Source organism: Scyliorhinus torazame, chromosome 10, assembly GCF_047496885.1.
Source record: "Scyliorhinus torazame isolate Kashiwa2021f chromosome 10, sScyTor2.1, whole genome shotgun sequence".
In the NCBI taxonomy this organism is placed as follows: domain Eukaryota; kingdom Metazoa; phylum Chordata; class Chondrichthyes; order Carcharhiniformes; family Scyliorhinidae; genus Scyliorhinus; species Scyliorhinus torazame.
The window spans coordinates 180,186,108-180,211,790 of NC_092716.1; the positions used below are offsets into that span (position 1 = coordinate 180,186,108).

A 25,683-nucleotide genomic window follows, 5' to 3' on the forward strand; every position below is an offset into this window, starting at 1 on the left:
CTGCACTCCCGGCTCCTCTGCCACCCCAAATATTGCGAGCCCCCAACCCGGCTTGACCCTGGAACCTACCACCCTCGACACCGTCCTCACTACACCCTTCCAAAAGTCCTCCAGCGCTGGGCACGCCCAGAACATGTGGGTGTGGTTTGCTGGGCTCCCTGAGCACCTAACACACCTCGCACCCAAAGAACCGGCTTATCCTTGCCCCGGTCATGTGAGCCTTATGCAGCACCTTAAATTGTATGAGGCTGAGCCTCGCGCAAGAGGAGTGTTATGGGCGAGGCGTTTTCAGAACCCAAAATGTAACATGGAGTTCAACCAGCCTCTCCCTTTAATGAATTTGTTGCTTTTCCGAGCACACAGCTATTTCCCGAGGTGTGGGATTACAATTAACCCCAGGGCATCAGCCCACTTCCCCTCGTCAATCTCCTCACCCAACTCCTCCTCCCACTTACCCTTTAGCTCCTCCACCGAGGCCTCCTCCTCCTCCTGCATCACCTGATACGTTGTCGAGATCCTCCCCTCTCCAACCCACACCCCCGACAGCACCCTGTCCTGCACCCTGCGCGGCGGCAACAGTGGGAACTCCACCACCTGTCGCCGAACAAACGCCCTTACCTGCATATATCTGAAGGTGTTCCCTGGGGGGGAACCCAAACTTCTCCTCCAGCTCACCCAGGCTCGTGAACTTCCCGTCCACAAACAAGTCCCCCATCCTTCTAATACCTACCCTGTGCCAGCTCAGGAACTCTCCGTCCATCCTCTGCGGGACAAACCGATGGTTCCCCCGTATCGGGGACCACACTGAGGCCCCCACCTCCCCCCTGTGACGTCTCCATTGCCCCAAAAATGTGAGGGTAGCCGCCACCACCGGGCCCGTGGTATACCTCGTTGGAGGAAGCGGCAGCGACACCGTCACCAGCGCCTCCAGGCCCGTGCCCACACAGGACGCCATCTCCAGCCTCTTCCATGCCACCCCCTCCCCCTCCATCACCCACTTACGCACCATCGCCACGTTGGCGGCCCAATAATACCCACAGTGGTTAGGCAGCGCCAACCTCCCCCTATCCCTGCACCGCTCTAGGAACACCCTTACCCTCGGGGTCTTCTGCGCCCACACAAACCCCATAATGTTCCTATTAACCCGCCTGAAGAAGGCCTTAGGGATCAGGATGGGGAGGCACTGGAACAGGAACAAAAATCTTGGGAGCACCGTCATTTTAACTGACTGCACCCTACCCGCCAGGGTGAGTGGCAGCACGTCCCACCTCTTAAACTCCTCCTCCATTTGCTCCACCAGTCTCGTGAAGTTAAACTTATGCAGGGACCCCCAACTCCTAGCACCTGGACCCCCAGGTATCTGAAACTCTTTTCTGATCTCCTGGTTCAATCCCCCTCTCCTGGTCCCCTGGGTGTACAATGAACAACTCGCTCTTACCCATATTGAGCTTATACCCGGAGAAATCTCCAAACTCCCTGAGAATCCTCATCACCTCCGGCATTCCCCCCACCGGGTCCGCCACATAGAGCAGCAAATCGTCCGCATAGAGCGACACCCGATGTTCCTCCCCACCCCGCACCAGCCCCCTCCAATTCCTCGACTCCCTCAATGCCATGGCCAGGGGCTCAAACGCCAGTGCAAAGAGCAGGGGGGTCAGGGGTCACCCCTGCCTCGTTCCCCGGTGTAACCGAAAATACTCTGACCTCCTTCTGTTCGTGGCCAAACTTGCCACCGGGGCCTCATACAGCAACTTAACCCACCTGACAAATCCTTCCCCAAACCCGAATCTTTTCAGCACCTCCCACAGGTACCCCCACTCTCCCCTATCAAAGGCCTTCTCCGCATCTATCGCCGCCACTATCTCCACCTCCCCTTCCACCGCCGGCATCATTATAACATTCAAGAGCCTCCGTACATTCGTATTCAACTACCTCCCTTTCACGAACCCCGTCTGATCCTCGTGAATGACCTGCGGCACACAGTCCTCTATCCTCATGGCTATAATCTTCGCCAACAACTTTGCATCTATATTTAGGAGTGAGATCGGCCTGTATGACCCACATTGTAGTGGATCCTTGTCCCGCTTCAGGAACAAGGAGATCAGCGCCCGAGACATCGTTGGGGCAAAGCCCCTCCTTCCCTTGCCTCGTTAAAGGTCCTTACCAACAGAGGGCCCAGCAGGTCCGCATACTTCTTATAAAATTCGACCGGGAACCCCTCTGGCCCCGGTGCCTTCCCCGCCTGCCTGCATCCTATCCCTTTAACCAACTCCCCCAACCCCACCAATGCCCCCAGCCCCGTCACCTGCCCCTCCTCCACCCTCGGGAATCGCAACCGGTCCAGAAAGCGACCCATCCCTCCCTCCTCCAGTGGGGACTCGGACCGATACAGTTCCTCATAGAAATCCCTGAAGACCCCATTGATACCCACCCCACTTCGCACCATGCTCCCTCCCCCATCCTTAACTCCCCCGATCTCCCTAGCTGCCTCTCGCTTCCAAAGCTGGTGCGCCAGCATCCGGCTCGCCTTTTCTCCATATTCATATGCCGCCCCCTGCACCTTCCTCCACTGCGCCTCCGCCTTCCTGGTGGTCAACAGATCGAATTCGGCCTGGAGGCTGCGCCGCTCCCCAAGCAATCCATCCTCCGGGGAACTCTGAGTACCTCCTGTCCACTCTCACCGTCTCCTCCACCAGCCTCTCCCTCTCTCTCTTCTCCCTCCTCTCCTTATGGGCCCTAATGGCGATCAGCTCTCCCCTGACCACCGCCTTCAGTGCCTCCCAGACCACCCCCACTTGGACCTCCCCATTGTCATTAGGCTCCAGGCACCTCTCTATGCACCCTCGGACCCGCCCGCTCACCTCCTTACCCGCCAGCAACCACACCTCTAGGCGCCACAGCGGGCGCTGGTCCCTCTCCTCCCCAGCTCGAGGTCTACCCAATGCGGAGCGTGATCGGAAATGGCTATCGCCGAGTACTCAGTATCTTCCACTCTCGGAATCAGCGCCCTACTCATAACAAAGAAGTCAATCTGGGAATAGGCCTTGTGGACATGGGAGAAGAATGAGAATTCCCTGGCCCCTGGCCTCGCAAACCTCCATGGGTCCATCCCTCCCATCTGGTCCATGAACGCCCTCAGCACCTTGGCCGCCGCCGGCCTCCTACCCGACCTCGACCTGGAGCGATCTAGTGCCGGGTCCAGCACCGTGTTGAAATCCCCCCTAATATCAGGCCCCCTGTCACCAGTTCCGGAATCCGGCCCAGCATATGCCGCATGAACCCCGCATCGTCCCAATTCGGGGCATACACATTGACCAACACCACCCGCTCCCCCTGCAGCTTGCCACTTACCATCACATACCTACCGCCATTGTCTGCCATGATGCTCGACACTTCGAACGACACTCTCTTCCCCACCAAGATCGCCACCCCACGATTTTTTGCATCCAACCCGGAATGAAACACATGGCCTACCCACCCCTTTCTCAACCTTACCTGATCCGCCACCCTCAGGTGCGTCTCCTGAAGCATGGTCACATCTGCCTTCAGCCCCTTCAGGTGCGCGAACACCCGGGCCCGTTTGACCGGCCTGTTCAGTCCCCTTACGTTGCAGGTTATCAGCCGGATCAGGGGGCTACCCGCCCCCCTCCCCGCCAACTAGCCATAACCCTTCCTCGGCCAGCCACATGCCCCCGCCCCCCCGCACAGCCCGTTCCCCACAGCGGCAGCCCCCCGCCCTGACCTCCTCTACCGACTCCAGCTCCCCCTTGGCCATTCCAGCAGCAACCCCGTTTCCCCCCACCCCGCCAGCTAGGTCCCCCCCTAGCTGCATTGCTCCCACCATTGCACTCCCGTAAGTCAGCCGACTCCTGCTGACCCCGGCCACTCCCGCCACTCCCTCGACCCCTCCCAGTGTGGAACTTCCCCTCCCCCCCATTGCCCACCAGCAGGCTCTTCCCCTCCCCTTCCACTCCCAGCCCGGGAAAAAGCCCGCGCTTCCCAGCTCTGGCCCCGCCCCCTTCAGCCCTTAGCGCGGGAAAAGGCCCGCGCTTTCCACTCGCCCGGCCCCGCCTCCTCTGGCGCAGCTCCCTTTTCAGGCCCGGTCCTCTTGCCCCAAACTCAGGCCTCACCCCCATCCCGTGGGGCCCCATCCCCCCTGCCGGCCATCATACCCCCCAAGCCATTTACCTGTCCCCCTCCACGAGCCCATCCGGCGGACCCAACCGAAACAGTGCCCAACCAACCCCCGAAAAACAAAGAACCAACAATGAACAAAGACCCCCCCCTCAAAATACAACACAACAATCCCCAACCATCCATTCACCGTGGCCCCCCGCCCCTGAACCTCAGTCCGAGTCCAATTTTTAGGCCTGGACAAAGGCCCACGCCTCCTCCGGGGACTAAAAAATAATGTCGGACCTTATAGGTGACCCACAGAAGCTCCGGCTGCATCATGCCGAACTTCACCCCCTTCCTGTGCAGCACCGCCTTCGCCCGATTGTAGCCTGCCCTTTTCTTCGCCACCTCCGCGCTCCAATCATGGTAGATCCGGACCTCGGCGTTCTCCCATCTGCTGCTCCTCTCCTTCTTGGCCCACCTTAGCACACACTCCCAATCAGCAAACCAATGGAACTGCACCAGCACCGCCCGCGGCAGCTCGTTGGGCTTGGGCCTCCTTGCCAGCACTCGGTGGGCCCCCTCCAGCTCCAGGGGCCCTTGGAAGGACCCCGCTCCCATCAGCGAATTCAGCATGGTGACCATGTAGGCCTCCACGTCCGACCCCTCCAGTCCCTCCGGGAGGCCCAGGATCCGCAGATTCTTCCGCCTCGACCGGTTCTCCACCTTCTCAAACCTCTCCTGCCATTTTTTATGGAGCACCTCATGTGCCTCCACCTTCACCGCTCGGCCGAGGATCTCATCTTCGTTCTCAGAGACCTTTTGCCGGACCTCCTGGATCGCCGCCCCTTGGGCCGTCTGGGTCTCCAGCAGCTTATCAATTGAAACCTTTATCGGCTCCAGCAGATCCGCTTCCAGCTCCCTAAAGCAGAGCTGAAGAAACTCCTGCTGCTCCTGCGCCCACTGCATCCATGCTGCCTGATCTCCACCCGCCGCCATCTTGGTCTTCCTCCCTCGCACCTTCTTTTGCTTCACTGCCACTTTTTTGATCGCCCCACTCCTGGTCCAATCCATACACTATCGGGGGAATGTTGCTGTCTCCTTCCCACACTGGGAAACGTCGAGCAAGCGCCAGTGCGGGCTCTAAAAAGAGCCCAAAAGTCCGTTTCTAGCAGGAGCTGCCGAACGTGCGACTTAGCTCTGCATAGCTGCAACCGGAACGCGCTCTGTCATTTTCTGTCACACTCTATTTATCATTATCTACATTGCAACCCAAATCTCCCCTCACCTGAACTCTCTCACCCTCCTGAATTAATAAGTGACCGATCATTTAGTTTAAAGCCCTCTCTACAGCCCTAATTATACGATCTATCAGTACACTGGTTTCCCAGCGCAGTTCTGCTGAAGGCCGTTCCAAAAGTACAGCCTCCTCTTTCCCCAGGACTGGAGCTATGAATCAAATCCTATTTCTCCCATACCAATCCCTGAGCCACATATTCAACTCTCTGATCTTATTTACTCTTTGTGAATTTGCTCGTGGTTCAGATAATAATCCAGAGATGATTATTTTTGTGGTTCTGCTTTTTAATATAGACCCTAACTGCTCAACAGTTGGAAAACTCCTCAGCAGAATCTTTTTCTGAGTCTTATGTACATCGTTGCCACCCACCTGGGCCACACAACTGGATCCTACTCCAAGTTCCTCTCCAGCTCTGAGGAGGTGTCCTTAACCCTGCACCAGGCAGGCAACACAACCTTCAGGACTTCTGCTCTCAACTGCAGAGAACAGTATCTATTGTCCTAACTATACTGACCCCTGCTACGACATTCCTTTTGGCTCCCCCAATTAGAATGGCTTCCTGCACCATGGCACCGTGGTACATTTGGTCATTCTCCCTGCAGTCCCTCCTCTTATCCACACAAACTCCAAGAACCCTGAAGCGATTGTCAATTGCAAAGGCTGAGGCATCTCTATTGCTACCTTTTGGATCCCCGCACCTGCCTTACTTAGAGACACACACTCCTGTCCAAGACCATGGACCAAATCTGAAGCACAGAGGCTACGGGGCATGAATGTCTCCTGGAGCAAAGAGTCTAGGTAACATTCCCCCTTCCCAGCGCATTGCAATGTCTGAAGCTTGAACTCCAGCTCATCAACTTGGAGCCAAAGTCCCTTAAGCTGCAAACATTTACTTCAGATGTCATTTCTGTGGATCACACAGGTGTCCACCAGAACCCCCATGAACCTGCTGCAACACATCACTTGCCTTGCCATCTTCATTTTGGTTGTAATTAACTAATTAGGTTTCAAGTTTGGAATATCGCTCAACAATTATCTGTAGTTATATCATGGAATTTAACTAGGCGCTCTATGAATTTAATATAATACTTATATCTTTTCAGTATACATTTAAACTTCTGCCCCAGTTTAGAGGCTAAATTAAATCTTAAAAACTCATCAATCACTTACCTATACACCTAATTAATACCTCCAGCCATCAGTTGTCAAGTCGTGGTGTCTCGAGCTTCTTATCTTGGACCATTTTGTTTTGTAAAATACCATAACAGAACCTCCTCTCACTGCACCGAATTCCCTCACTTCCCAAATTCCAGTGTAGCAGGATTTGAACACCCAACCTCATTGCACTCCAGTTGCACCTTTGTTCTATTTCTGCTTGCCTATGTTGTGCGTGATTGGTAAGCTCATGTGTGGATGTCTGCCACACTTCCAAATTTTGTATCATTGGCAAATTTTGTAATCTAATTCTGAATTTGAATATCATTTACACATATCGATAATAAAATATCAGAAAACAACGATCCAAGCACTGATCCTTGGGAAATATAACTGCCTACCAACATCCAGTCAGAACAACAATCATTTGCCTTGACTCCCTGTTTTCTGACTTTAAGTCTATTTTTTAATCCAAGCTACAAACATCAGCTGCAGATGTCGTTCATGTGGATCACACAGATGTGATCTTTTGTTACCGAACAACACCCCATTGTAGATTGCCCTTACCTGTAGATGCAGCTGAGAGTGAGGTAAAGTAGCATAAAGATGAGGAACTCCTTGTACAGCAATTTGTATATGCTGCCCTTCCACTGTAACAGCAGCTTGGAAAACCCGCATAGGCGGGCATTAGCCACGCGGCTTGTGTAGGTCACCGTCATACCACAGCCTGAAGGGAGGAACAGTACGTCAACTGTTGCCAGTAGATGATTGTCTGAGTATGTGCAGCACTATTTAATTTTATTTTCCATCATCTTATTCTCCCCTCCCCTCGTCCTGAACGTGTTGTTTTGTGTTGTGATGTATTTCCATAAGCACTGGCCATCATTTACTATCTCAGGGGAGATGGTAGTGTAGTGGGAATGTCACTGAACTAGTAATATAAAGACCGAGCCTAATACATGATTGAGATGTTTTAAATTATGAGGGGCATAGATAGACAGGAAGAACCCTTTCCCCTTGGTGGAGGGCTCAATGACCAGAGGGTTTAGATTTAAGGTAAGGAGCAGGAGGTTTAGAGGGGATGTGAGGGAAACCATTTTTACCCAGAGGATGATGGGAGTTTGGAACTCACTGCCTGAAAGGGTGGTGGAGGCAGATGCCCTCATAACATTTAAGAAATATTTAGATGTGCACTTGCGATCCCAGGGCATACAAGGCTATGGGCCAACTGCTGGAAACTGGTATTAGAATAGTTAGGTTGTTTTTGCTGGACTGAGGGGCCTTTTCTGTGCTATAACGCGATTTAAGTATGCAGCTGCAGCAGGTGGTAAAGAAGGCAAATGGCCTTCATAGCAAGAGGGATGTCACATTACAGGAGCAGGGATGGCTTGCTGCAATTATACAGAGCCTTGGTGAGATCACACCTGAAATATTGTGTGCAGTTTTGGGCTGCTTATCTGAGGAAGGATTCTTGCTCTAGAGGGAGTGCAGAGAAGATTTACCAGACTGATTCTTGGGATGGCAGGACTGACGTATGAGGAGCGATTAATATGGTTCGGATTATATTTGCAGGAGTTTAGAAGGATGAGGGGGGATCTCATAGAAATATATAAAATTCTAACAGGACTAGACAGTGTAGATGCAGGAAAGATGTTCCCATTGGCGGGGAAGTCCAGAACCTAAGGATACTGAATAAACCATTTAGGACTCAGATGAGGAGAAATTTCTTCACCTAGAGGTGAGCTTGTGGAACTTGCAACCCCTAAAGGCAGTTGAGGCCAAAACATTGTATGTTTTAAAGAGGGAGTTATATATAGCTCTGGGGCTAAAGGGATCAAAGGATATGCAGGGAAGGCGGGGGCAGGCTATTGAGTTGGATGATCAGCATGATCATAATGAATGCGGGACAGGCTCGAAGGGCCGAATGACTGCCTCCTGGTCCTACTTTCTATGTTTATATTAGTGTGCCATACATTGAAAGTTAAGTTTCAGACAGCAAAAGAATGAGAGTATCCAAATAACACACAATAAATATCAACAATGATAGCAGAATGAAGTAAGATTGTAACATAGCGAAACTATTGCAATTAAGTGTTAAATAGGTACGCAGTACATTTGGACATGTCTGAGACCGATTCTAATCCAATTGTTTCTTTTATTGTTTGGTAAACTTCACATTAATTTCTTTCCTTTTGGGATCATTTGCTTGTTTCCTTTTGCTTAGCTTTTTGAAAGCAGAGATACCCACACCATCTGACACCCATCATTGCAAGTCCAAAATTGACTTATTTTTGGGGAATCCACAGATGTGGAGTATCTTTCTTCAGATAAACTTTGAAGCCTTCCCAGTCACTCAGCTTTGCTAGTTGGACAGAGAACGCGTGAGGATGCTAATAGCATTGATTAGTTAACACAACCACATGTCACTTACAAATATCACTTACTGTAATTTAGTGCTGCAGGATCCCCCTTTTCTTTCGGTTCGTGTTGCGATTTCCAGAAGGTTCCAGAAGGCTCATTTTTGTGTGTGTTTTAATACTGCAAGAGAAAAGTGTGTGGAATTTCCAAACCCTTTCATGTAGTTGTGGTCACTTGATCAGCTAATCCTCAAGTTTACAACACTGCTTTGTTCTTGTGTTAATCTTTCTCTGACATTCTCTTTAGTTTTTATTGCTGTTTCACAACACAAAATGGTTGGACATACAAACTCGTAAAATACCAAGCCAATATTTGACCATCAAGATTAAGATCCTCAAAAACATTATTCCTTGCATTTTCTGCAATTTTAAATTCCCAACTGTCTAGCCTTTGACCTTCTGTTTGCTACAGTACTTTTGCAGCTAATGGTTTTCGCAACCTCACCCACTCCTCCACCTTTGACGATCTATGTTCATTAAAATAATTACTCTCTTGCTCTCTCTGTACAGCCTTCATCTTTCTTAAGTCCGAGACAGAGACTTGATGAGATATGATGGCATTGCAGGAACTCACCAAGACTCCTTAGAAAGCACCTTCCAAACACACGACTGCTACCATTTGGAAGGACAAAGGCAGCAGATACACCACCACCTGGAAGTTCCCCACCAAACTACTCACCATCCTGACTTGGAAATATAACGCCGTTCCTTCACTGGCACTCGGTCAAAACCCTTAAACTCCCTCCCTAACAGCACAATGGGTGTACCTGCATCAGATGGATTACAACGGTTCAAGAAGGCTGCTCACCGCCACCTTCTCAAGGGCAATTAGGAATGGGCAATAAATATTGGCCTAGCCAGTAACGTCCAATCCCATTTACAAAAGATTTGCAAAATTGGTCTAACCATCCATTGTCAGATCTGGCTGAATCACTTTTGCTGCCTGCTCTTGTCAGCTAAAACTATTCACTGTTTCAGGATCATCCGGAATGCAAAGATAACTGTGGCTTCTTTTCCCTACTGCACTGTCCCCGACACCTTCACTTTCAACAATAAATGTGAGATGCTCAAAGATCAAGACCATCCAATCAGCTGTCTCTGCTGCACCCCACTTTCCACTAGCCAACTAGGCTGATTTCCTCTAAAACACCTCCTGTCTTAACCCTGAATATAGACCTTTCTGTCTCTTATCTTCCCTCATGTCCCCTTTGAGTCTATCTTAGAGTCATTGAAGGTTAATATAGAACAATCCAGTCAGTTCCATTGGCTAAGGAGCCAACTCATTGCAACATCTCATCGAGAGACAGACTCCATATTCATCACTCAGTTTCTTTATAAACAAAAACACATTTTTTCTTTTTAACTCATGCTGCTTATTAAGTTTATGACGTGGGATGCTGGAGTAGAGTCTCATATAGCGAGGAAACCATTTGCCCACATTAGCTGTTACTGTCTCCATGGTGACTGTAGGCCTTAGCCTGGATTATTGCTTTAAGCAGTTCTTTATCTGGCAGCTCATAATTGCTAATAACTATTTTGTTATTACTCAGAGGGAAAATGAAAATGCTGGAGTTACACATCAGGCTTCCCAGCATGTAAAATGAAAAAGAGGGACTGTCAGGGCGTTCCCCGAAAGGGAGGGCCAGCCCACCCCATCAATAAGGAACCCACCTCAACAACCAGGACCACTCAGGAAAAAAGGGGTAAGGCTACCACAAAACCACCTACCAAAATGGCCCACTCATTTAACCGTGGCTCCGGGAACCACAATCTTAACAATCCCGCAAGTGCTCAGGAAAAAAAACAAGAACCAAGTGAGGGACTCGACGGAAGCCACACCTTCAGGGTCTCTCAGAGGGAAGGAAAATACAAGATGAAAGAGCAAGAACTATCAGAACTAATTGTTTGGACAACAGAGCTGACTGGGCTACCTCCCAAGGCATTCCAAATTGACAAGAACCTACCAACTGAACCATAGGCGGATCTCATTCCCACCCCGGAGAAAAAGAAAAGAATAACCTATCAATACAATGTTTGGTCCATCCCCAAATCACTACTAACCCAGGTGCCAGGCCCAGCCACACCGGCCTCCCCCTACCGTGGCCTTGAGAGAGGACACCCCCATTCCTTGAGGAGAGTAGGATACCGATCACGACACCGGGCCTGGCCTAGCCCATCACCATCACAGAAGCTTCCACAAAACCCAACCATTACATTTCACTGAGGTTGCACTCGCCCAGTCCCAATCAGGATCAGGCACTTCTCCCCCACACCTGGGAAGAAGGGACACACAAATTGGCCCTAACCAATGGGAAACCCCAGCACCGAGGAAGAAGAGCCATCAAAACACCCCCATCACGGGTGCCCTGGAAGGGAGGGCCGGTCCTCTCCCCTTGCATACTGGGATCCCCCACCACCCCACCAGGTCGAGCCAACACCAGAACCAAAATCACAGCCCCCTGATGGGAGAAGAGCAGAAGACTCACTGGTGGGGGTGGGGAAGGACACCCAACTGGACCACAGAACTGCTGTCCATGAAGGATGCTCAGGGCCCCCCATTGTCCTCAGAAAAGTCCCAACAGCAACAAAAACAGTCAGAGAGGGAGACCCATCTCAGGAGAAAATACTCACTTTATGGGCGGCACGGTGGCACAGTGGTTAGCACTACTGCTTCACGGCTCCACGGTCCCGGTTTCAATTCCGGCCTCAGGTGACTGCGTGGAGTTTGCACGTTCTCCTCGTGTCTGCTTCAATTGTACAGGAGCTTGGTTACACCGTACCTGGAATAGTGAGTACAGTTTTGGATCCTTACCTCAGAAAGGATGTTAATGTCATTGAGGGAGTGCAACAAAAGTTCACCGGATTTGTTCTGGGGATGGGCGGGACTGTCTTATGAAGAGGGTTTGGGCAAACTGGGCCTGTATTCTCCAGAGTTTCGGAGAATGAGAGATGATTTCATTGAAACCTACAAAATACTTAAAGGAATAGAGTAGACAGGGTAATGCGGGTAAAATGTTTCCCTTGGTTGGTGAGTTTAGAAGTCACAGAGGAGCCTGCAAAGGAGAATCAAAACAAATGGTTTACCGAAACAAAGTACATACAATAACAGTCCCAATGGGGACTACTCTGCAGCTTGGCTCCTACCTGGACTGGCTTTTAATGTCCTGTGTTAACTATCCTGCTGATAGGCCTCCACCCCTCAGGGGGGAGCTCGTATTCCACGAGGCCCACGGGGAGATTAATCGTGTCATCCCCATGGGTCTTGAGGGGATTATAACAGGGAGCCTAGAACCAGGGACACAATTTCAAAAAAAAGGTAAGTCACTTAGGACCGAGATGAGGAGAAATGTCTTCACAAACAGGTGGTGAATCTTTGGAATTCTCCACCCCAGAGAGCTGTGGAAGCTCAGTCACTGAGTATGTTTAAGGTAGAGATTGGTAGATTTCTGATTAACAATAAGGTAAAAGGTTATGGGGATAGTGTGGGTAAAAGGCATCGATATGTCCATTCAGCCATGATTGTATTGAATGGTGGAGCAGGCTCGATGGGCTGAATGGTCTACTCCTATTCCTATGTTCCTATTTCTGTGTAAATGTTGCTTAATAGCATTTTGTTGTTTAATTGTCCACTACCATTTACGCAGTAGGGGAAACAGATGGAGAAAAGAATACATTAAAATCAACTGGGTGCCCCTGCAGGTAACAAGATGGATATAGTTTGTTTCTTTGGCTGTAAAATTATGCTTTGAGTCCTTAGACATGTGGCTCACAGCTGGCGCTTATGTGATTGTTACAGAACTGTACTTTGATTGGCATCCACCATTGGTTTATAAACAGTAAATTGCAGATGACAAAACCCATAATGGCCCTGCCTTTAAATTACAGGCCTAATTAATGCTCATGGTCAAAGAGAGAACCTTCCTGACATCAACTGGATAACAAAGTTAGTTTTTCTCCCTTCTAATTTCCTCTTCTCCTGAAAATGCTGATTGCTCTCCAGGACAATTGTCACTCGATCCCTCGTTCAAATGGTCTTAATTCATGTGTGAGCCTCATTGGGCGATTCAACTGCTGGGAAATGTAGGCCAAACATGGTCTTGCCCAGTCTAGACACACTGACCCAGATTGTTGGCAAGTCGGAAGAACTCTGGAGCCCTTTAAAATGGCGGGAGGGACCTGATTCCGGGATTTCTGCCACCATTCCCATTTCTGGCATTTTTCACTTGTATGGGATAAAGGTGCATTTTAAATAATTTTTATTAGTGTCACAATTAGGCTTATATTAACACTCCAATGACATTACTGTGAAAATCCCCTCGTCGCCACAGTTCGGCACCTGTTCGGGTGCACTGAGGAAAAATTCAGAATGCCCAATTCACCTAACAAGCACGTCTTTCAGGACTTGTGGGAGGAAACCGGAGCACCCGGAGGAAACCCACGCAGACACAGGGATAACGTGGGGTGCTCTTTCCAAGAGCCGGTGTAGACACGATGGGCCAAATGGCCTCCTTCTGCATTGTAAATTCTCTGAACTCACAGGAAAGGGCAAGAGCAGCAGAGCACAGGAGAGGTTGAAGAGGGAACAGCTATTGACCGGACATAGGAAAGGGGTAAATGATCCCCGGGAGGGGGGGGCGGGCACCACACTAGCGGGGAAAGCTAGCGCTAGGAAGTATGAAAGGAAGGGGGCCGCGGTGCACCTTCCAGTGGGTAGGGAGTGTCTGGCTGGGGGGAGGGGAACCACTAGGGAGGGGAATGTAAGGTGGGTATTAGGGAGGGGGGGGGAACATGGGGGGAGGGGAGGGTAGAAAATTGGGCAGAGGGGGAAGGGGGACCACGAGGCTAACAATGAGAAGGAAGGGAAGGGTTTTAGATTGGCTTCAGCAGCTAAGATTCGGGTTGAAGGAACAAGACGGCGCCGTAAGCAGCCACTTTGGAGGGTCCCTGGACAAAGGGAAATCTTGCAGTGTGGAGGCACACCCACGTGGCGTACACACAGTTGGCGGCCATGTTGGCTGCCTCCATGGTGAGAACGGCGACAGCAGCCATTTTGGATGTCCCCCTAACAAAGGGAAACCCCGGAGTGCAGGGGCGGGTCCATCAGGTAAGTATGCTTAATCCTGCAGGAAGGGGAGATAAAACCCTCCCTCTACGATTAGCACCTGGAATGTTAGGGGACTTAACCCTTTACCCTTTTCCTATGTCCGGTCAACAGAGGATAACAAAGAGAGAGATAAGGAAAGAGAGGATCAAATTTGAAGGTAGGCTAGCCAGTAACATTAGGAATGATAGTAAAAGTTTCTTTAAATACATTAAAAACACACGGGAGGCAAAAGTTGGCATTGGGCCGCTCCAAAATGACGCTGGTAATTTTGTGATGGGAGCCATGGAAATAGCCGAGGAACTGAATAAGTACTTTGCGTCAGTCTTCACAGTAGAAGACATGAGTAATATCCCAACAATTCAGGAGAGTCAGGGCGCATAGTTGAATATGGTAGCCATCACAAAGGAGAAAGTGCTAGAGAAACTAAGAGGTCTAAAAATTGACAAATCTCCGGGTCCAGATGGGCTACATTCTAGAGTTCTAAAGGAGATAGCTGAAGAAATAGTGGAGGCGTTGGTAATGATGTTTCAACAGTCACTGGAGTCAGGGAAAGTACCAGAGGATTGGAAAATCGCTGTTGTAACCCCACTGTTCAAGAAGGGAACAAGGAAAAAGATGGAAAATTATAGGCCAATTAGCCTGACCTCGGTTGTTGGCAAGATTCTAGAATCCATTGTTGAGGATGAGATTACTAAATTCTTGGAAGTGCAGGGTTGGATTAGGACAAGTCAGCATGGATTTAGTAAGGGGAGGTCGTGCCTGACAAACCTGTTAGAGTTCTTTGAAGAGATAACAAATAGGTTAGACCAAGGAGAGCCAATGGATGTTATCTATCTTGACTTCCAAAAGGCCTTTGATAAGGTGCCTCACGGGAGACTGCTGAGTAAAGTAAGGGCCCATGGTATTCGAGGCAAGGTACTAACATGGATTGACGATTGGCTGTCAGGCAGAAGGCAGAGAGTTGGGATAAAAGGTACTTTTTCGGAATGGCAACCGGTGACGAGTGGTGTCCCGCAGGGTTCAGTGTTGGGGCCACAGCTGTTCTCTTTATATATTAACGATCTAGATAACGGGACTGAGGGCATTCTGGCTAAGTTTGCCAATGATACGAAGATAGGTGGAGGGGCAGGTAGTATGGAGGAGGTGGGGAGGCTGCAGAAAGATTTAGACAGTTTAGGAGAGTGGTCCAAGAAATGGCTGATGAAATTCAACGTGGGCAAGTGCGAGGTCTTGCACTTTGGAAAAAAGAATAGAGGCATGGACTATTTTCTAAACGGTGACAAAATTCATAATGCTGAAGTGCAAAGGGACTTGGGAGTCCTAGTCCAGGATTCTCTAAAGGTAAACTTGCAGGTTGAGTCTGTAATTAAGAAAGCAAATGCATTGTTGTCATTCATCTCAAGAGGCTTGGAATATAAAAGCAGGGATGTACTTCTGAAGCTTTATAAAGCATTAGTTAGGCCCCATTTAGAATACTGTGAGCAATTTTGGGCCCCACACCTCAGGAAGGACATACTGGCACTGGAGCGGGTCCAGCGGAGATTCACACGGATGATCCCAGGAATGGTAGGCCTAACATACGATGAACGTCTGAGGATCCTGGGATTATATTCATTGGAGTTTAGGAGGGTGAGGGGAGATCTAATAGAAACTTACAAGATAATGAATGGCTTAGATAGGGTGGATGTAGGGAAGTTGTTTCCATTAGCAGGGGAGACTAGGACCCGGGGGCACAGCCTTAGAATAAAAGGGAGTCACTTTAGAACAGAGATGAGGAGAAATTTCTTCAGCCAGAGAGTGGTGTGTATGTGGAATTTATTGCCACAGAGGGCGGTGGAGGCCGGGACGTTGAGTGTCTTTAAGACAGAAGTTGATAAATTCTTTATTTCACGAGGAATTAAGGGCTATGGAGAGAGAGCGGGTAAATGGAGTTGAAATCAGCCATGATTGAATGGTGGAGTGGACTCGATGGGCCGAATGGCCTTACTTCCACTCCTATGTCTTATGGTTTTAACGCCCCAGTGAAAAGATACAGAGTCCTTGCCCATTTTAGAAGTTTGTAAGCTGACATAGTCTTCCTCGAAGAGACACACCTGATGGAGAAGGACCGACTGTGGGTAAGGAAGGACTGGGTAGGACAGACCTACCATTCCTGCTCCGGGATGGGAGCTAGAGGGGTAGCTACTTTGATAAGCAAGAGGGCGGTGTTTACAGTGACAAAGACGGTTACGGACCAAAGAGGACGGTGCGTCATGGTCAGCGGTGTCCTCATCGGGGCATCGGTGGGACAGGAGATGTGCTGGTGGAACTTTGGCAGTACACCCTTGAGGTTGGCCTGGTTGAAGTCCCCGGCCAAGTTGAACAAGGCCTTTGGGTATTCTGTTACATTGTGATTTATAGTGGTGTACAATTCATCAAGCGCCTTCTTCACTTCCGCCTGGGGTGGGATGTAGACCACTGTGATGATGGCAGAAGTGAACTCTCATGAAAGTTCAGGATTGGGAGAGTGGCACTTCTCAGTCAGGTATTCCAGGTCCGGAGAGCAGTCATTTGCCAGGGACGCCACGTCCGAGCACCAGCGGGAGTTAATCAGGAGGCAAACCCCTCCACCCTTCACTTTGCCCGACGACGCAGTGTGGTTCATCCGGTGTGTTGAGAGGCCTTCGGGTTGTATGGCACAGTCCGGTGAGGCAGGGGTGAGCCATGTCTCTGTGAAACAGAGCACACAGCAGTCTCTTACTTCCCTCTGAGAGGCAAGTCGAGCGTTAAGCATGTCCAACTTCTTTTCGATCACTTGGACTTTTGCCAGGTGTATGCTGGGGAGAGGAGACTTGAAACAGTGTGGTTTTAGTCTCACCTGCAGACTACCGCGTTTCCCTCACTTCCTCGGTCGATGGCATCTGGATGGTTCCGGGATCTGATAGGTGACGTCTGACCTTGTGGAAGGTAAGTGGTTGCATCTGCTGGGCCCCGGGCGCTGGTTGTGAGTCCAGGGTCGCCGCGGGGCATGTTCGCAATCTGGTCGGGCCCCGGGGTTCCGTGAGTACGGGTCTACCTTTTGGCACGTTCGGGTCCTCACATGGGGTCTCTGCCGTTTTGGGGGTCTTTATTCCTGGTTTGGGTCACAGGCAGGATCTTGGTGGTCCCGTGTTCAGTTCCAGCATTGGTGGTCTGGTCGGGAGCTCCTGAAATCAGGCCTTGGTGTAGCCCTGATTCGGCCTCCACGTGGATTCTTCTCCTTTCCTCCATCTGCCTGTAAGTCAGGGCACTGGCCAGGCATCTCCGACTTGGGTTGCTGGCGGGGCCTCTGCGAGTCGGGCTGCTGGCCGGGCCTCTCCGAGTCTGGTTGCTGGCCGGGTCTCTCCCAGTCGGGTTGCTGGCCGGGCCTCTCCGAGTCGGGCTGCTGGCCGGGCCTCTCCGGGTCGGGTTGCTGGCCGGGCCTCTCTGAGTCGGGTTGCTGGCCGGGCCTCTCCGAGTCAGTTTGCTGGCCAGGCATCTCCGACTTGGGTTGCTGGCGGGGCCTCTCCGAGTCGGGCTGCTGGCCGGGCCTCTCCGAGTCGGGTTGCTGGCCGGGCCTCTCTGAGTCGGGTTGCTGGCCGGGTCTCTCCGAGTCGGGTTGCTGGCCGGGCCTCTCCGAGTCGGGTTGCTGGCCAGGCCTCTCCAAGTCGGGTTGCTGGCCGGGCCTCTCCGAGTCGGGTTGCTGGCCGGGCCTGTCCGGGTCGGGTTGCTGGCCGGGCCTCTCCGAGTCGGGTTGCTGGCCGGGCCTCTCCGAGTCGGGTTGCTGGCCGGGTCTCTCCGGGTCGGGTTGCTGGCCGGGCCTCTCTGAGTCGGGTTGCTGGCCGGGCCTCTCTGAGTCGGGTTGCTGGCCGGCCTCTCCGAGTCGGGTTGCTGGCCGGGCCTCTCCGTGTCGGGTTGCTGGCCGGGCCTCTCCGAGTCGGGTTGCTGGCCGGGCCTCTCCGAGTCGGGTTGCTGGCCGGCCTCTCCGAGTCGGGTTGCTGGCCGGGCCTCTCCGGGTCGGGTTGCTGGCCGGGCCTCTCCGAGTCGGGTTGCTGGCCGGGCCTCTCCGAGTCGGGTTGCTGGCCGGGCCTCTCCGAGTCGGGTTGCTGGCCGGGCCTCTCCGAGTCGGGTTGCTGGCAGGGCCTCTCCGAGTCGGGTTGCTGGACGGGCCTGTCCGAGTCGGGTTGCTGGACGGGCCTGTCCGAGTCGGGTTGCTGGCCGGGCCTCTCCGAGTCGGGTTGCTGTCCGGGCCTCTCTGAGTCGGGTTGCTGGCCGGGCCTCTCCAAGTCGGGTTGCTGGCCGGGCCTCTCCGAGTCGGGTTGCTGGCCGGGCCTCTCTGAGTCGGGTTGCTGGCCGGGCCTCTCCGAGTCGGGTTGCTGGCCGGGCCTCTCAGAGTCGGGTTGCTGGCCGGGCCTCTCCGAGTCGGGTTGCTGGCCGGGCCTCTCTGAGTCGGGTTGCTGGCCGGGCCTCTCTGAGTCGGGTTGCTGGCCGGGCCTCTCCGAGTCGGGTTGCTGGCCGGGCCTCTCCGAGTCGGGTTGCTGGCCGGGCCTCTCCGAGTCGGGTTGCTGGCCGGGTCTCTCCGAGTCGGGTTGCTGGCCGGCCCTCTCCGAGTCGGGTTGCTGGCCGGCCTCTCCGAGTCGGGTTGCTGGACGGGCCTGTCCGAGTCGGGTTGCTGGCCGGGCCTCTCCGAGTCGGGTTGCTGGCCGGGCCTCTCCGAGTCGGGTTGCTGGCCGGCCTCTCCGAGTCGGGTTGCTGGCCGGGCCTCTCCGGGTCGGGTTGCTGGCCGGGCCTCTCCGAGTCGGGTTGCTGGCCGGGCCTCTCCGAGTCGGGTTGCTGGACGGGCCTGTCCGAGTCGGGTTGCTGGACGGGCCTGTCCGAGTCGGGTTGCTGGCCGGGCCTCTCCGAGTCGGGTTGCTGTCCGGGCCTCTCCGAGTCGGGTTGCTGGACGGGCCTGTCCGAGTCGGGTTGCTGGCCGGGCCTCTCCAAGTCGGGTTGCTGGCCGGGCCTCTCGGAGTCGGGTTGCTGGCCGGGCCTCTATGAGTCAGGTTGCTGGCCGGGCCTCTCCGAGTCGGGTTGCTGGACGGGCCTCTCCGAGTCGGGTTGCTGGCCGGGCCTCTCCGAGTCGGGTTGCTGGACAGGCCTCTCCGAGTCGGGTTGCTGGCCGGGCCTCTCCGAGTCGGGTTGCTGGCCGGGCCTCACCGAGTCGGTTTGCTGGCCGGGCCTCTCCGAGTCGGGCTGCTGGCCGGGCCTCTCCGAGTCGGGTTGCTGGCCGGGCCTCTCCGAGTCGGGTTGCTGGCCGTGCCTCTCCGAGTCGGGTTGCTGGCCGGGCCTCTCCGAGTCGGGTTGCTGGCCGGGCCTCTCCGAGTCAGGTTGCTGGCCGGGCCTCTCCGAGACGGGCTGCTGGCCGGGCCTCTCTGAGTCGGTTTGCTGGCCGGGCCTCTCCAAGTCGGGTTGCTGGCCGTGCCTCTCCTAGTCGGGTTGCTGGCCGGGCCTCTCCGAGTCGGGTTGCTGGCCGGGCTTCTCCGAGTCGGGTTGCTGGCCGGGCCTCTCCGAGTCGGGTTGCTGGCCGGGCCTCTCCAAGTCGGGTTGCTGGCCGGGCCTCTCCGAGTCGTGTTGCTAGACAGGCCTCTCGGAGTCGGGTTGCTGGCCGGGCCTCTCCGAGTCGTGTTGCTAGACAGGCCTCTCCGAGTCGGGTTGCTGGCCGGGCCTCTCTGAGTCGGTTTGCTGGCCGGGCCTCTCCGAGTCGGGTTGCTGGCCGGGCCTCTCTGAGTCGGTTTGCTGGCCGGGCCTCTCCGAGTCGGGTTGCTGGCCGGGCCTCTCCGAGTCGGGTTGCTGGCCGGGCCTCTCCGAGTCGGGTTGCTGGCCGGGCCTCTCTGAGTCGGTTTGCTGGCCGGGCCTCTCCGAGTCGGGTTGCTGGCCGGGCCTCTGCGAGTCGGGTTGCTGGACAGGCCTCTCTGACTTGGGTTGCTGGCGGGGCCTCTCCGAGTCAGGTTGCTGGACAGGCCTCTCCGAGTCGGGTTGCTGGCCAGGCCTCTCCGAGTCGGGTTGGGATGCTGGCCAGGCCTCTCCGAGTCGGGTTGGGATGCTGGCCGGGCCTCTGCGAGTCGGGTTGCTGGCCGGGCCTCTCCGAGTCTGGTTGCTAGACAGGCCTCTCCGAGTCGGGTTGCTGGCCGGGCCTCTCCGAGTCGGGTTGCTGGCCGGGCCTCTCCGAGTCGGGTTGCTGGCCGGGCCTCTCCGAGTCGGGTTGCTGGACAGGCCTCTCCGAGTCGGGTTGCTGGCCGGGCCTCTTCGAGTCGGGCTGCTGGCCGGGCCTCTCTGAGTCGGGTTGCTGGCCGGGCCTCTCCGAGTCGGGTTGCTGGCCGGGCCTCTCGGAGTCGGTTTGCTGGCCGGGCCTCTGCGAGTCGGGTTGCTGGCCGGGCCTCTCCGAGTCGGGTTGCTGGCCGGGCCTCTCGGAGTCGGGTTGCTGGCCGGGCCTCTGCGAGTCGGGTTGCTGGCCGGGCCTCTCCGAGTCGGGTTGCTGGCCGGGCCTCTCGGAGTCGAGTTGCTGGCCGGGCCTCTCCGAGTCGGGTTGCTGGCCGGGCCTCTCGGAGTCGGGTTGCTGGCCGGGCCTCTGCGAGTCGGGTAGGTGGCCGGGCCTCTCCGAGTTGGGCTGCTGGCCGGGCCTCTCCGAGTCGGGCTGCTGGCCGGGCCTCTCCGAGTCGGGTTGCTGGCCGGGCCTCTCGGAGTCGGGTTGCTGGCCGGGCCTCTCCGAGTTGGGCTGCTGGCCGGGCCTCTTCGAGTTGGGCTGCTGGCCGGGCCTCTCCGAGTCGGGTTGCCGGCCGGGCCTCTCCGAGTCGGGTTGCTGGCCGGGCCTCTCCGAGTCGGGTTGCTGGCCGGGCCTCTCCGAGTCGGGCTGCTGGACAGGCCTCTCCGAGTCGGGTTGCTGGCCGGGCCTCTCCGTGTCGGGTTGGGCTGCTGGCCGGGTCTCTCCGAGTCGGGTTGCTGGCCGGGCCTCTCCGAGTCGGGTTGCTGGCCGGGCCTCTCCGAGTCGGGTTGTTGGACAGGCCTCTCTGAGTCGGGTTGCTGGCCGGGCCTCTCCGAGTCGGGCTGCTGGCCGGGCCTCTCCGAGTCGGGCTGCTGGCCGGGCCTCTCCGAGTCGGGTTGCTGGCCGGGCCTCTCCGAGTCGGGTTGCTGGACAGGCCTCTCCGAGTCGGGTTGCTGGCCAGGCCTCTCTGAGTCGGGTTGCTGGCCGGGCCTCTCCGAGTCGGGTTGTTGGACAGGCCTCTCTGAGTCGGGTTGCTGGACAGGCCTCTCTGAGTCGGGTTGCTGGCCGGGCCTCTCCGAGTCGGGCTGCTGGCCGGGCCTCTCCGAGTCGGGTTGCTGGCCGGGCCTCTCCGAGTCGGGTTGTTGGCCGGGCCTCTCCGAGTCGGGTTGCAGGCCGGGCCTCTCCGAGTCGGGTTGTTGGCCGGGCCTCTCCAAGTCGGGTTGTTGGCCGGGCCTCTCCGAGTCGGGCTGCTGGCCGGGCCGCTCCGAGTCGGGTTGTTGGCCGGGCCTCTCCAAGTCGGGTTGTTGGCCGGGCCTCTCCGGGTCGGGTTGTTGGCCGGGCCTCTTCGAGTCGGGTTGCTGGCCGGGCCTCTCCGGGTCGGGTTGCTGGCCGGTCCTCTCCGAGTCGGGTTGCTGGACAGGCCTCTCCGGGTTGGGTTACTGGCCGGGCCTCTCCGAGTCGGGCTGCTGGACAGGCCTCTCCGGGTCGGGTTGCTGGCCGGTCCTCTCCGAGTCGGGTTGCTGGCCGGTCCTCTCCGAGTCGGGTTGCTGGACAGGCCTCTTCGGGTTGGGTTGCTGCCCGGGCCTCTCCGAGTCGGGCTGCTGGACGGGGCCTCTCCGAATCGGGTTGCTGGCCGGGCCTCTCTGAGTCGGTTTGCTGGCCGGGCCTCTCCGAGTCAGGTTGCTGGCCGGGCCTCTCCGAGTCGGGTTGCTGGCCGGGCCTCTCCGAGTCGGGTTGCTGGCCGGGCATCTCCGAGTCGGGTTGCTGGCCAGGCCTCTCCGGGTCGGGTTGCTGGCCGGGCCTCTCCGGGTCGGGTTGCTGGACAGGCCTCTCTGAGTCGGTTTGCTGGCCGGGTCTCTCCGGGTCGGGCTGCTGGCCGGGCCTCTCCGGGTCGGGTTGCTGGCCGGGCGTCTCCGAGTCGGGTTGCTGGCCGGGCCTCTCCGGGTTGGGTTGCTGGCCGGGCCTCTCCGGGTCGGGTTGCTGGACAGGCCTCTCTGAGTCGGTTTGCTGGCCGGGCCTCTCCGAGTTGGGCTGCTGGCCGGGCGTCTCCGAGTCGGGTTGCTGGCCGGGCCTCTCCGAGTCGGGTTGCTGGCCGGGCCTCTCCGAGTCGGGTTGCTGGCCGGGCCTCTCCGAGTCGGGTTGCTGGCCGGGCCTCTCCGAGTCGGGCTGCTGGACAGGCCTCTCCGAGTCGGGTTGCTGGCCGGGCCTCTCCGAGTCGGGTTGCTGGCCGGGCCTCTCCGATTCGGGTTGTTGGACAGGCCTCTCTGAGTCGGGTTGCTGGCCGGGCTGCTGGCCGGGCCTCTCCGAGTCGGGCTGCTGGCCGGGCCTCTCCGAGTCGGGTTGCTGGCCGGGCCTCTCCGAGTCGGGTTGCTGGACAGGCCTCTCCGAGTCGGGTTGCTGGCCGGGCCTCTCTGAGTCGGGTTGCTGGCCGGGCCTCTCCGAGTCGGGTTGTTGGACAGGCCTCTCTGAGTCGGGTTGCTGGACAGGCCTCTCTGAGTCGGGTTGCTGGCCGGGCCTCTCCGAGTCGGGCTGCTGGCCGGGCCTCTCCGAGTCGGGTTGCTGGCCGGGCCTCTCCGAGTCGGGTTGTTGGCCGGGCCTCTCCGAGTCGGGTTGCAGGCCGGGCCTCTCCGAGTCGGGTTGTTGGCCGGGCCTCTCCAAGTCGGGTTGTTGGCCGGGCCTCTCCGAGTCGGGCTGCTGGCCGGGCCGCTCCGAGTCGGGTTGTTGGCCGGGCCTCTCCAAGTCGGGTTGTTGGCCGGGCCTCTCCGGGTCGGGTTGTTGGCCGGGCCTCTTCGAGTCGGGTTGCTGGCCGGGCCTCTCCGGGTCGGGTTGCTGGCCGGTCCTCTCCGAGTCGGGTTGCTGGACAGGCCTCTCCGGGTTGGGTTACTGGCCTGGCCTCTCCGAGTCGGGCTGCTGGACAGGCCTCTCCGGGTCGGGTTGCTGGCCGGTCCTCTCCGCGTCGGGTTGCTGGCCGGTCCTCTCCGAGTCGGGTTGCTGGACAGGCCTCTTCGGGTTGGGTTGCTGGCCGGGCCTCTCCGAGTCGGGCTGCTGGCCGGGCCTCTCCGAGTCGGGCTGCTGGACGGAGCCTCTCCGAATCGGGTTGCTGGCCGGGCCTCTCTGAGTCGGTTTGCTGGCCGGGCCTCTCCGAGTCAGGTTGCTGGCCGGGCCTCTCCGAGTCGGGTTGCTGGCCGGGCCTCTCCGAGTCGGGTTGCTGGCCGGGCATCTCCGAGTCGGGTTGCTGGCCAGGCCTCTCCGGGTCGGGTTGCTGGCCGGGCCTCTCCGGGTCGGGTTGCTGGACAGGCCTCTCTGAGTCGGTTTGCTGGCCGGGTCTCTCCGGGTCGGGCTGCTGGCCGGGCCTCTCCGGGCCGGGTTGCTGGCCGGGCGTCTCCGAGTCGGGTTGCTGGCCGGGCCTCTCCGGGTTGGGTTGCTGGCCGGGCCTCTCCGGGTCGGGTTGCTGGACAGGCCTCTCTGAGTCGGTTTGCTGGCCGGGTCTCTCCGGGTCGGGCTGCTGGCCGGGCGTCTCCGAGTCGGGTTGCTGGCCGGGCCTCTCCGAGTCGGGTTGCTGGCCGGGCCTCTCCGAGTCGGGTTGCTGGCCGGGCCTCTCCGAGTCGGGTTGCTGGCCGGGCCTCTCCGAGTCGGGTTGCTGGCCGGGCCTCTCCGAGTCGGGTTGCTGGCCGGGCCTCTCGGAGTCGGGTTGCTGGCCGGGCCTCTCCGAGTCGGGTTGCTGGCCGGGCCTCTCCGGGTCGGGTTGCTGGCCGGGCGTCTCCGAGTCGGGTTGCTCGCCGGGCCTCTCCGAGTCGGGTTGCTGGCCGGGCCTCTCTGAGTCGGGTTGCTGGCCGGGCCTCTCCGAGTCGGGTTGCTGGCCGGCCTCTCCGAGTCGGGTTGCTGGCCGGGCCTCTCCAAGTCGGGTTGCTGGCCGGGCCTCTCCGAGTCGGGTTGCTGGCCGGGCCTCTCCGGGTCGGGTTGCTGGCCGGGCCTCTCCGAGTCGGGTTGCTGGCCGGGCCTCTCCGGGTCGGTTTGCTGGCCGGGCCTCTCCGAGTCGGGTTGCTGGCCGGGCCTGTCCGAGTCGGGTTGCTGGCCGGGCCTCTCCGGGTCGGGTTGCTGGCCGGGCCTGTCCGAGTCGGGTTGCTGGCCGGGCCTCTCCGAGTCGGGCTGCTGGCGGGGCCTCTCCGAGTCGGGTTGCTGGCCGGGCCTGTCCGAGTCGGGTTGCTGGCCGGGCCTGTCCGAGTCGCGCTGCTGGCGGGGCCTCTCCGAGTCGGGCTGCTGGCGGGGCCTCTCCGAGTCGGGTTGCTGGCCGGGCCTGTCCGAGTCGGGTTGCTGGCCGGGCCTGTCCGAGTCGGGTTGCTGGCCGGGCCTCTCCGAGTCGGGCTGCTGGCCGGGCCTCTCCGAGTCGGGTTGCTGGCCGGGCCTCTCCGGGTCGGGTTGCTGGCCGGGCCTCTCCGGGTCGGGTTGCTGGCCGGGCCTGTCCGAGTCGGGTTGCTGGCCGGGCCTGTCCGAGTCGGGCTGCTGGCCGGGCCTCTCCGAGTCGGGTTGCTGGCCGGGCCTCTCCGAGTCGGGTTGCTGGCCGGGCCTCTCCGAGTCGGGCTGCTGGCGGGGCCTCTCCGAGTCGGGTTGCTGGACGGGCCTGTCCGAGTCGAGCTGCTGGCCGGGCCTCTCCGAGTCGGGTTGCTGGCCGGGCCTCTCCGAGTCGGGTTGCTGGCCGGGCCTCTCGGAGTCGGGTTGCTGGCCGGGCCTCTCCGAGTCGGGTTGCTGGCCGGGCCTCTCCGAGTCGGGTTGCTGGCCGGGCCTCTCCGAGTCTGGTTGCTGGCCGGGCCTCTCTGAGTCGGGTTGGTGGCCGGGCCTCTCCGAGTCGGGTTGCTGGCCGGGCCTCTCTGAGTCGGTTTGCTGGCCGGGCCTCTCCGGGTCGGGTTGCTGGCCGGGCCTCTCCGAGCCGGGTTGCTGGCCGGGCCTCTCCGAGCCGGGTTGCTGGCCAGGCATCTCCGACTTGGGTTGCTGGCGGGGCCTCTCCGAGTCGGGTTGCTGGCCGGGCCTCTCCTAGTCGGGTTGCTGGCCGGGCCTCTCCGAGTCGGGTTGCTGGCCGGGCCTCTCCGAGTCGGGTTGCTGGCCGGGCCTCTCTGAGTCGGGTTGCTGGCCGGGCCTCTCCGAGTCGGGTTGCTGGCCGGGCCTCTCCGTGTCGGGTTGCTGGCCGGGCCTCTCCGAGTCGGGTTGCTGTCCGGGCCTCTCCGAGTCTGGTTGCTGGCCGGGCCTCTCCGAGTCGGGTTGCTGGCCGGGCCTCTCCGAGTCGGGTTGCTGGCCGGGCCTCTCCGAGCCGGGTTGCTGGCCGTGCCTCTCCGAGTCGGGTTGCTGGCCGTTC

General features: G+C 57.4%; 2 protein-coding genes across 2 annotated transcripts in view; one reads left to right on the forward strand and one right to left on the reverse strand.

The window, feature by feature from the left end:
• Positions 1-25,683, reverse strand: part of LOC140384392 (bestrophin-4-like) — a 177,199-nt gene that overhangs the window by 69,221 nt on the left and 82,295 nt on the right. The window contains exons 2-4 of the mRNA XM_072466053.1: positions 11,620-11,768; positions 9,016-9,109; positions 7,139-7,298 (exon numbers count right to left, since the gene is read on the reverse strand). Coding sequence (XP_072322154.1) covers positions 7,139-7,290 — 152 coding nt within the window. The 5' untranslated portion in view covers positions 7,291-7,298; positions 9,016-9,109; positions 11,620-11,768. The remainder of the gene's footprint in view (positions 1-7,138; positions 7,299-9,015; positions 9,110-11,619; positions 11,769-25,683) is intronic.
• Positions 1-25,683, forward strand: part of rab3il1 (RAB3A interacting protein (rabin3)-like 1) — a 216,355-nt gene that overhangs the window by 21,205 nt on the left and 169,467 nt on the right. The window lies entirely within an intron of this gene.